Source organism: Metopolophium dirhodum, chromosome 1, assembly GCF_019925205.1.
Source record: "Metopolophium dirhodum isolate CAU chromosome 1, ASM1992520v1, whole genome shotgun sequence".
Taxonomy (NCBI): domain Eukaryota; kingdom Metazoa; phylum Arthropoda; class Insecta; order Hemiptera; family Aphididae; genus Metopolophium; species Metopolophium dirhodum.
The window spans coordinates 47390621-47402209 of NC_083560.1; the positions used below are offsets into that span (position 1 = coordinate 47390621).

At 28.7% G+C, this 11589-nt stretch overlaps 1 protein-coding gene across 1 annotated transcript; it reads right to left on the reverse strand.

Moving 5' to 3' along the window:
* Positions 1–502: 502 nt before the first annotated feature.
* On the reverse strand, positions 503–7241 carry LOC132933682 (condensin complex subunit 2-like). The gene is made up of 12 exons (XM_060999962.1): positions 7050–7241; positions 6849–6965; positions 4320–4424; positions 4076–4246; positions 3735–4011; positions 3479–3670; positions 3092–3268; positions 2741–2987; positions 2354–2450; positions 2085–2228; positions 964–1071; positions 503–898 (listed from the first exon to the last, which is right to left on the reverse strand). The coding sequence occupies exons 1-12, from the start codon at positions 7071–7073 to the stop codon at positions 689–691; spliced, it is 1869 nt and encodes a 622-aa protein (XP_060855945.1). The 5' UTR covers positions 7074–7241; the 3' UTR covers positions 503–688.
* Positions 7242–11589: the final 4348 nt, after the last annotated feature.

The window sequence follows — 11589 nt, forward strand, 5'->3', positions numbered from 1 at the left end:
TAATTGTTGTCATATAATATGATTTTTAATTGTCCGCATGTGCATGTTTTTTCTTAAAGTGCTTGAAGATTGCCGATAAAACGATAAGATTAATTTGATTAATAATTAGATAATTGTTTATGGTGTGATGCCAGATTTATTTTTAAAATGCATATTTTAAGTATATTCTTATTTTGCATATAAATGCATATTTGGTGACTTCTTATGACTAAAAGTCCTCTGCCCTAATAATAACAATACAATAACTCCATGTAAAAAAAACACTAAATATAAAAAAAACCCACTCTAAAAGTTGTGATTTTTATAACCAAAGCTTTGAACTATAGATATAATTTATGTTAAAATAGTTTGCTCATAATTGAAATTAGCAACTTGGAATAAAATAATATAAAACATTTAAATTAAATTTAAAGTGTATTTTAGTACAACTAAAATTAATTTATGAATTATTTTTAAATCTAACTTTTTAATTTTTAATGAACAAAATGAAATAGTTGTAGTGTTAAATTATAAGTATTAATTATATATTTTAAATGTTGTATGAATTTACTTAGGTATGTATAAAATATTTCTTAATTATAAATTTTATGTTAGCTTTTATAAAATGGGTACACAGACTAAAAAGAAAATGTAATTTATGTACTTAAACAATGAATATAAAATGGTTTTAATCATAAATTACATTTACTTATTTCATTGGTTTGGTAATAAATGTTTCTTCCATATCATTTATGGTACAATGTTCTTCGAGCAATCTCAGACCTCGCTCATTTGCCAAATGGAGAAGGCCAACAAATACAATAGGTATTGAAAGTCCGTCGCGTTCATTAATTCTTAATTTTCTTAGCAAGTTAAAAAATGATAACTTTGAACTCCATTCACTATCAAGATCAGTTTCCTTTAAAAATAATTAAGATTATAAATAAGACTACAAACATCATTAATCATTATATAAATTCTTACAACACATTCTTCGTCAATAATATCAGATATTTCTTTTTTTAACTCTCCTATATCCATTCTTGATTCAGATTTAATGTTGCCCATAATATCTTCATCTTCAGAGTTCAACTAGAAACAAAAATTAATTTAATTTAAATTAATAGTAATAATAGGTTGGAAACATATGAGGGAGTTTAACAGTTTCAGAACCAGATGGCAGATGTCACCCTAGTGGAAGTCTGTGTGTAGTTGTGCTTGACCAAGGAGTCGGTGGCATGTATCATAAAAAAATTGGTGTTGCTCAAATAATTTTAAGTGACCTACCACTCATAATATTGTTATACCGACCTATAAAATGTCCTATATTTCTCCTATCAATGTCCACCCACCCATATTTAAGGTGTTCCTTGAGCAACACTTGGACCATATGTTACACGCCATTGAGGAGAGTCAAGTCAATCTTAAAAAGCACAAAAAACTATGTGCAAATTTGTAAATCGTTGTATTGTGCATTGTTACTTTTTAAGTTATCATTAATTGTAAAAAGTGTTGAATTGTAAATAAATAAACAGTAAACTAATTTTTGTTAACTCATCCAAAATCCCACTTATGTTTGTATTAGTTCTGGACATTGGCTGACCTAATCCGGACTACGGATTGAAATATAGAATCCGGATTGGCGGATTCAATCCGTAAATCCGAGTAACAGGTTTAATTTATAAAGCTGAATTAATAGTTTAAAAATCATGTTTATAGTAATAATTATTGTATCAATCTATAATCTTTTTTTTTATTTCTATGTAAATTAATATTACATATCCATATCACATCATTATATTTTCCAAAAAGGTGTTTGATGTTGATTTATAATAAAATCCGGATTGATAATTTTTAATAATAATATAAAGTATATATATTATTATATTATTTAATAATAATATAATAGTAATATATTATTTATAATATGCATTATGTTCACAAATGCCACAATGTGCTTCAAATATTCATTGATCTAAAATCTAAAACATGACTTTGTATGCAAATAAAAAAATACTCTTTAATTGTGATGTAAATTAAATATAACTACCGAACAACTTAAAAATCAAATTTTGAGAAAACATAAATGTAAATATATAAATTACCTCTACAGATACATCCAATATGTCATTAGTTCTATAATTTATAATTTTTTCATCATTTTCATTCGTTGACTGTTCAGGGTCTCCATTATCAATTTCCATGGGTTCTGATGTTTCGACAATGCTTTCACCACAATCATTGATATTCTAGAAATATAATATTCACACATATTTTAAGAAATGTATAGAAATGGTTTGAATAATATGTATTATAAATACAAACTGGAGGCATATTTTCTATAATATTTAATCATTTAAATTTGTGTTTGTACCTGACAGGAATTTGAAGCTTCAGAACAAATGTCTTTTATTCGGTTTTTGTGTACCCACCAATCTGGTTTAATTTCAATATATTGTAAAAAATCAAACCTAATTTAAACAAATTGTATTATTTGGCTGATAAAAATGTTACTTTTTGATATATTGATGCATACAATTATATTTTTATCAGTAGAATACAAATTCACAAATACTTGTGAAACTCATATTTGTCTTATTTACATATATAAAATAAGACAAACGTATAAAGAAGATGTAGAATTATAAACTCTTGAGTGGATTAGTTATTTAAAGTATACATTTTATTATATAATTTGACACTATATTAGTTATGGCTATAAGTTAAAAAAAAATAATGGTTATAATAATTGTTTACTTACTTATATTTAATATCAACATCAATTGTTTGTGTATCAGATATATGATCAAGTGGATCCCATTTTTGTAGTGTACGAGCTAATATTTGTTCTTTGCCTTTAATATTATTTTCAAATATTTCATTTATTTGGCTTGCTTCCAACCAGTTTATTTTAACTTTATCATGCTTAACTTGATTGCGTTTCTTATTAGTTTTAATATTTTGCTGAGTACATTCATCAATATTTGAAACAATTTCTTTTCGTTCCTCTGTAAATTAGAACAGATTTTAAATAATCATTTCATTATAGAAATTGTAGGAAATATAAAGAAATTCGACATTATTATAAACAAATTAATATTTTTTTACATACTTGGAGTGCACGATTTTAATGCTTTCATCATGGCTTGCGCTTTCCAAGCCTTTGGTCCTTTCCAATTAGCAAGAAGCTTAGGATTAAAAAAACTATAATCTCTATCAACGTTATCAATACATTCCAAAAGTCCATCAAGTACTGATGTATCTTTATCTTTATCATTTGAATTAGGATCTTAAATACATATTAAAATAAATAATTATTTTAAAAGTAAAACATTTTTTTTAAGTCCATAAATATCTATTAATAATGAATATTACAAATTTTAAGGTTAATTTGCATATAAGTATAAAAACATGTAAATTTAAATACGTTTTCAGTATAGATATACAAAGGTATCCATGGGCTATTAAGTGATTATTATATATATTATAATATAAGTACCAAGTTCATTATTATCCGGTACATTATCATCACGCATAGAGTCTTCCGAATTATTTTGAAATGTATGAATATTAGGATCAAAGCGATACTCAATACCGTCTAATTTATCTTCTTTCGAATCGTCAACTTTGTCACGTTCGGCTATAAAACCTTTAAATTCAGGGCAGATAGCTCCTCCTTTAATAAATTCATCTAAAATAACAACTCTATTAATATGTATTAAATTATTTTTATATAATACTCAAATAATTCATACCCATCATATGTAAAAAACTTCTATCAACTTGTATTGTTTCATTTTTTTTTTTTTCATCAAATTCTTTTTGTCTATCTTTAGCATCTTTCATTTCTTCTGCCAAGGTTTTACCGGAGTACATTGATAAAAGATGGCTAGATGGACGACCAGTGGAAAATAATTCATTACAATTAAAGCCAAAAGTGGTATGGTTTATTAGATCTGGATTGAAAGTAGTTCCATTTTCGTTCGGTTTACGTCTTAATTTTTCACTTGTTGTCAGCATCGTTCTTTGTCTCTACAATCCAAATATTTATTTAATAAAAAAAAAAAATCATTATTATAAAAATGTTGAGGGATACCCTTGGTTTCTGAATTTTCGGTGCATTATTATCATCCATTGGATTTGTACTTTTTTTGTAGTTCATGGCTTTAAATTGTTCAACTAGTCTACTAGTTGTTTCTGTCAAATTGTCAACACGATAAGAATAGACTTTGGCTGAGGCTTCAAGATAGTCACTAATCTCTTGGAACTAATAAACAAATACAATTTTAACAGATTAGTATATTCAAGGTCTAAATTAACATTATCTGTAAACTATTTACCGAGGTAACATCATTATCATCAAAGATTGAGCTTTTTTTTTTCTCCAGCCAAGAATAAAAATATCCAATCATATCAATGTCAAATGCGTTGGAAACATTTATTTTCTAAAAAATTAATTTAAAAAAGTTAGTGTTTAATTTATAATATTCAACAATAGGTTTAATTAATAGCTAACATCATGGCAAATCAGCAGAATCAATTTTGTATTGTGAATTTTCATATTACAGTATATTTACCAATTAGTCCTACATATAATTAAAGTTAAGAATATTAAATATGTGATTTTTTACATTATTTTTTTAATTGTAAAGCAAGTCATAAATACTATATAAAATATTTGAATTTAAAAATACTCAACTCTCTTTAAAATTAAACTAATTAAAAAAAATCTATGACAGAACACAGATAATATTCTTACAATTAAATGTTTACTCAGCTAGCTATTAAAAGTTATAACACAACATGGATTTTGCTGAACACAAATATTATTTTGTTGTACATTGTTAAGAAAGAAAACTATATAATTATTATACAGGTTTCCTATTATGTCCTCTTAACTTGACAAGCAGTATAGCTAACTAATATTTTATAGTGTACTAAATCATAGGGCCAATTTTGTTAAATTGTAATGCAAGTCAAACTCAATTTGTTGGGTTAGGTAAAGCTTTTAAATTACTCTAAAAGTATCTATCTACAAAACTGCTTGCAATTATCCACAATTTCTGTACAAGTACCTTCTTCAAAGGCATGACACCAGCTAGGTACTTTTATATTCTCTATAAATGTTTAATATGTGTATATAATATTATAGAATACAAACCTGTTAAAAATATTATTGTACCTACATCATAAACTCATTATGTATCTTTATAAAAGTACGTTGTTACTTATTGTCTCAATAACTATTTGTAATTAATTACGTCATATATACTCGTGCCACTGAGAGACCGCTACTGGGCGGCGACCAAAATTTGTCCGATCTCGCTCATTTCCACCACTAAACCTGCCCGTATGCTGGCTGCCGCCACTGTCGTTGCTACAACTATATGGTAGAGTGGGAGAAATATGGGTACGAAAACGCGGAGCATTTGGATGCGCCAACGAGTAGCGCTCTCTCAGTGGCACTATACCCTATTCAGAATAAGCTTGCCCACTTTCGCACTTTCAACTGAGCCGCCAGATGGGTCTGAACCCCCCTTCCTGACGAAAGTCAGATGCACTGTGATCAGTCGTCAACCACTGTCTTACTCATTGCTGACTTGAGCCATGAGGGGGTTAGACCCTTCCAGCGACTCGGTTGAAAGCGCAAGTTTATTCTGAATAGAGTATAGTATAGTAAATTGATTTTTACCAATTATATATACTTGAAATAATTTTTTCTGTACATATGTTGGGTATACAAATATTTGTTTCTGAATATTATAACTTAACAATTTAAATAGTTTTAAATTTATTCTATCGCCCTAACATTAAAAATAATATAATTTTATATTTTCGTAATCATTTTTGTTCTGGATTTACTATATACTGCTTTCCTCATTGTGTATTTTCATTTCATCTTATTCATATTTTGTATTTGAAACATAATCGTTAGTTCTACATAATACAGGATTATTGTTGGATAATTAGTGTTAAAAGACATCACAACACCATTTTATAAATTTTAAGTTTATTGATGAATTATTGTAGTCCAAATAATGAAAACACTTTTGGTAAAAATCCAAAATAAAAAAAAAATGATTATTCATCAAGGTAATGAAAGTTGGTGAATAACAGCGTGACGTCATAAAGCTGTCGAGTGATTAGCCACCCATGTTTTAAGTGTAAAAGTAGTTTGATTTACACAATGATTTTTGTAATTTATGATGGTATTTTCATTATCCTAAGTATAATTATGTGCTTAAGACAATGGTGTGATTTAAAATTGAATGTATCTTATTATTGTATATATATTATAAGTTATAAATAGGTAAAATTATTGCGTTCGCGACTCACGGTCACTTCTACGGTTGAAATAAATTGTTGTTAATCTAGACACTTATACACATTGTTCTTTTGGCGTATGGCACTATGTCCGGGAGTAGGCTTGAAAGCCTAATTTGGACGTCTATTTGGCAGGATTTCTAATTGGGCACCCGTATGTTCCTGCCATGCCTGGTTGGGAGTCTTGCCGTCTAAACAGTTTCCTGCTCAGAGAGCGATGCCACCTGTGGCTGGGATTCAAACCGGTGAGAGTGCGCGTAAGAACCGATGCCGCAGTCCCCCCCCCCCATTTTTACACGTAAAACATACGCCACCATTCAGACTTTGGCTCTATGACAACACACAAATATTTTCAAACACCTGTAAATCTAAGAAAACTTGTGTTTAGTGTGGTGATGTCCTTTAAGCGATTGTCAACGAATCATGAAAACGTGTTTGCTTATGGCTTAATTTTTTAATGGAAGTCTAACACTCACAAATGGCATGGGCGTGGGTTAAAAGTCAATGTTTAAGTTGTATAATACATTTATAATTATAAGACTTACGTTTCCAAAACACAAGTTACGGCACATCTTAATTTTAAGACATATTTCTTCGGTTGACATATTTTCTAGACGTTCATCATCGTCATCCGACGAATCGGATAGGAGATTCCGTGACGTCTATAACACATGTTTTAGTATAATATTATTAACTATTTAATAGTTAAACGTTTAAAACAACTATATAATAAGCCATAGACATACCGATGGTTTGTTGTTTGATTCCATTTCTTATGGACGTCCAACACTTGAGACCGAATTAATTGCAGTATTATATTTTACGAACAAACGCCGTTTGCCGTTCCAACGCGTTACAACAACGGTACAACACAAAGGAAAAAATGAGCAGCGCGAAACGTTACCGAAGCAATGCCGTGTTTCAAAAAAATATAATACCTAACCTACAACACTCCACTACAACAACTACAACGACGGTCTATACACATACAACTATCAGTGTGTGCAACGGTGATTTGGACAGATGTTGCTTACATGCTTACTGCCCACACTGTGTCTACGGAAAGGTGTGTTGTATCAATACACCTTGATCTATGGTCTACGCACGGAACGATATATATTATTATTATTATATATCTGTGTGTCTACAGCACGGACCACGGCTATCTTTAATCGTGGGCACGGACAAGATCCGTGATCTACGTAGTCCCGTGACGAATTAAATTTGTCGTGCGTAGTCCGTGGTTAACAGTTTTCGTAAACGGCTGTACAGATATCCGTGATTATAGCCGACACTGCTGGGTAGAACCACCGACTAACAATAATTATAATAATCACGGTCTTTGAAGGATATTGCGGCAATTTTCTTACACACGCGTACGACATAGGACATTTTCGTTCACCAGTTTCAATAATTCAATAGGGTGCTGTCGGTCTTAATATTAGAGTAAATTGAAATCATCAACATTATCTGTGTTCTTTTATTGGTTTTTTACGATATTTTAATTTTTAAGTGAGTTATGACCATTTTCAAATATTAATATTTTACGTACTCATAACTCAGTTAAAAATTAAAACATCGTAAAAAACCAACGGGAGAACACAGACTATGTTGATACCTAAACGTATGATGATAGGTCAATTGACTCTAATATCAAAACTGACAGCACTCTTATAATACAATTATTATTTAATAAAGATTGTAAATAAAAAATATTACACAGTTAATACCTTTAGGTAATACGTAGATCTATAGGTGTAATATGATCTAAGCCTTCCAAGGTGTAAATCGAGATGGATTTATCCAAATTTATTAAATCCACCTTGTTGTAAATAATGATATGTTTATTATCTATATCTAGTATATCCAATATCCATAGATAATATTTATTATCTATGAGTATATCTTAGTCCGTATCTATATCTGTGTGTATGATATTTTTTATCATGGTATTTACCATTTTTATAATTTATTCATACGATCTCTTATACAATTTAAAGATAAATAGGCAATGTCCTAGGCTTTTTATTATATTTTACAAGCTATGAGGATTTTAAGACATACAAACAATTTACAATTTTGAAATAATCATAACTCACTTTAAAATTAAAATATAATAAAAAGCCTATGTGACATAGCCATTCAAGTATTAAACTAGATTCACTTTCCCATCAAACAAGATACTGTTGAAGAAAATCGAAGCAGTGTTACTGCCTAAAGCAGTGATGACAGACACAAAGATAAAAAATAAATTTTAAAAAACATATTTTTATATCCCCCCCCCCCCGCAGGCCCAATTAAAATTTCCTGGGCACGCCACTGCCACCGTCACACGTAATTAGTGTGTCGAAATTATGAAGATAGATAAATCAGCATACCTAATTGTCATATCGAATATCGATACACTATACTTATAGACATGCTAAATACAGATAGAACACCTATCTCTTGGACCGCAGTGCGTGACTAGTAAACGTATTTTTGAGTATTCTATTTTATTAGCAAGTATTATGCAAAATAACAAAAATATTAGAAAAAAATTAATATTCTTTACCATTAACTAGAATAAAATAGGTAACTAAAACCCTCGAAGGAAATAACGTAATAATTATTTGTTTAAATAAATTCTATTTCGCTAAACTTTAAACTAGTAATGACTAAAAAAAAAATACTGAAAAATTATTTAGAGTCTTCAATCTATAAGAAAATTCGTACATATTAAATGCCTATAAATAACTTAAAATTAGTCTTAATATTTTTTAAATGTCATTGCAAATAAAAAATGATAATTTAAGTAAGAGCGGAAGAAAAACTAATATCATACAAAAAAAATTTATTTGCATTATTTACAATTATATAGGAATTGTACTGTTTTTGCCATGTCTGGGGAAAATGCGCAGTGATATGAAAAATTGGTTTTTGGTGATCATGTCTGTTTATTTAGTCATGATGGTAGGTACCTGTATCATATTATAATCCATTTAATATTTATATTTTTATTTTCCGAGTATACAGCGTGCCTCAGAAATTACGTTAATACTATAGCTAGTATTTCTATAATAATAGTGTATCGTTACACATTGCCCTATTATCCATGTACAATATGCTTATTATACGCCTCGAGAATAGATTATGTACCTACTAAAATATAATTATAATTTATATTGAAGTCCCACACGTTGAACATAGAAAAATTTCTGACTTCGTCGAGAGAAAGATTTACAAATAGATCAAATTTAAGACACACCTAGGCACGCTTTACTACCTATAGGTCGCTGTAGTCTATACCTAGAGGTATTGTTGACGTCAATGATCAAACGAAAAATTCTTTAACAATTAATGTCAGAACTGTTTGTATAATTATACATTAATACATTGATAAAAAGTTTAAACAATACAATTGATATGTCAAAAAACGTGTTATAAATTATTATTCTGTATTTAATGTACGCCTAACTATTTGTAGGTAGGAGTGTACGATGTACCTACTTTCTCGGCTACTCATTATACGCTGTTACGGTGATAATGACGATTGATTTTTAAATGCAATACAAACTAAAAACTTTTTCGACTCAAAGTTACAATAGATCTATTCATATTCAAATATTCAATACAGCTATATAGATAACACTTCTATATTGTTGTATATTATATAGCTGTTATAATAACGGAAGTATTAAAAAATTATAAATTATAGGTAGGTACCTACATCTTAAACATTTAACACTGGAAAATAAAATTTAAAAGAGTAAACTTAGACTATAATAAATAAATAAATATACATAGAACTATAGTCTATTTGTTAGGTGCCTAGGTACCTATACACATAATATATAAGAGTGTATAGATTAAAAATATAGAACCTATGTCCTATATAGAAGTTTTGTATAAAATATCATTGTGAATTTTACGCTTTTTATATAAATACCTTCATTATTGCTGTATAACCGTGTAAGCATGTAAGCAATATGGTAATATCTTATGTACCTAGGTAAAGGACGACGTTTACGTCATTAACTATCATCCAAAAACCTACTGATATAATGTATTTATATATAGTCTGTTCAGAAACCTTACATGGGGTAGGCAGGCTTTATTGTTAGGATTTTTTCCAACTGCAAAAAATAGAATTTATGTTATAGTGACTTAAGGCATTGAGGGGTTTACAGTATGAACCTCCCCCAAATGTATATTCTATTTTAAACTAAAAAAAATTGTATACAAAAATAAATTATTTAGAGTAGGACGTTGTACACGTACTAGTAATAATATTGTTTGTAGGTAGTTTCCAATAAACTACCTATATGTCCTATATACTCTATTTTCATTTCCAACTTTCCAAGTTATGATTTATAACTTACAAGTATACATTTTAGATAAACTGGGTGGTTTATACCTACTATATAGTCCATATAACAGCGGTTCTTGATCTTTTGTGGCATGCAGATCCCTGTGACGCCACGACCCTCAAGCTTACAAGTAAATAAATATTATTTCAATAACTCTTTTTTTCACTTACTCGAATAACATTTGCAAATTTTTCACACAGAAGTTTCTTTTTTCCATTACAAACTTCCTATAAGAGTTATTTTCTAATACTTTGCAAAGTTTTGCGATTTTGTCGAATTTTTTCCAAGATTTGAACTTTAAAATATGCTTATAAAAAGTATTTATAGAATTACGCTAAACTTTCTTTTTTTTAATTCCAGCAATAAAAACTTATGAGAAACCTATTGTATCATATATATTTTTAAAAATGCACCCCTAACTACACATTTAAAGATAACAATAGCACGGACGAGTAAAACAATGATTCATTGAGACAACATTGATCATATAGAAATAGAAAGCCGAAATGCCGAATGCCGCATGGAATACTGACTATAATTTTCTAATATTGTATATATAGTGTTCTATTTATGTGTCTATAGGTAGGTACATGTGAGCACTATTATATTTCGAAAAATTAAATTGTTTTGAAATGAAAATATTATTCTTAAATAATTTGATTTCATTGAAAAAATCATATGCTTACAAGTTTTTAAGTTTTTAATTTTTTTGAACGACAACACATTATTATATATTTTTAATTTCATATTCAGAAGCAGAATATTATTTTTTGGAGTACCTACTTGTAATACTTACTTCATTACATAACAATCGATTTTTGAATGAGTAGTTATAATGGTTATAAGTAGGACTTGAAACCGATATTTTATACCGATTTTGAATACCGGTTAAAACCGTTAAAAACCGTAATCGATACCGATACCGAAAACAAAATCG

Coding starts and splice junctions, on each gene's coding strand:
- LOC132933682 (XM_060999962.1), bottom strand. CDS start 7,073: ATGGAATCAAACAACAAACCATCG. Junction 4,012..4,075: donor CGAAAATTCAGAAACCAAGG/GTATCCCTCAAC, acceptor TTTGGATTGTAG/AGACAAAGAACGATGCTGAC. Junction 2,988..3,091: donor ATTAAAATCGTGCACTCCAA/GTATGTAAAAAA, acceptor TCTAATTTACAG/AGGAACGAAAAGAAATTGTT.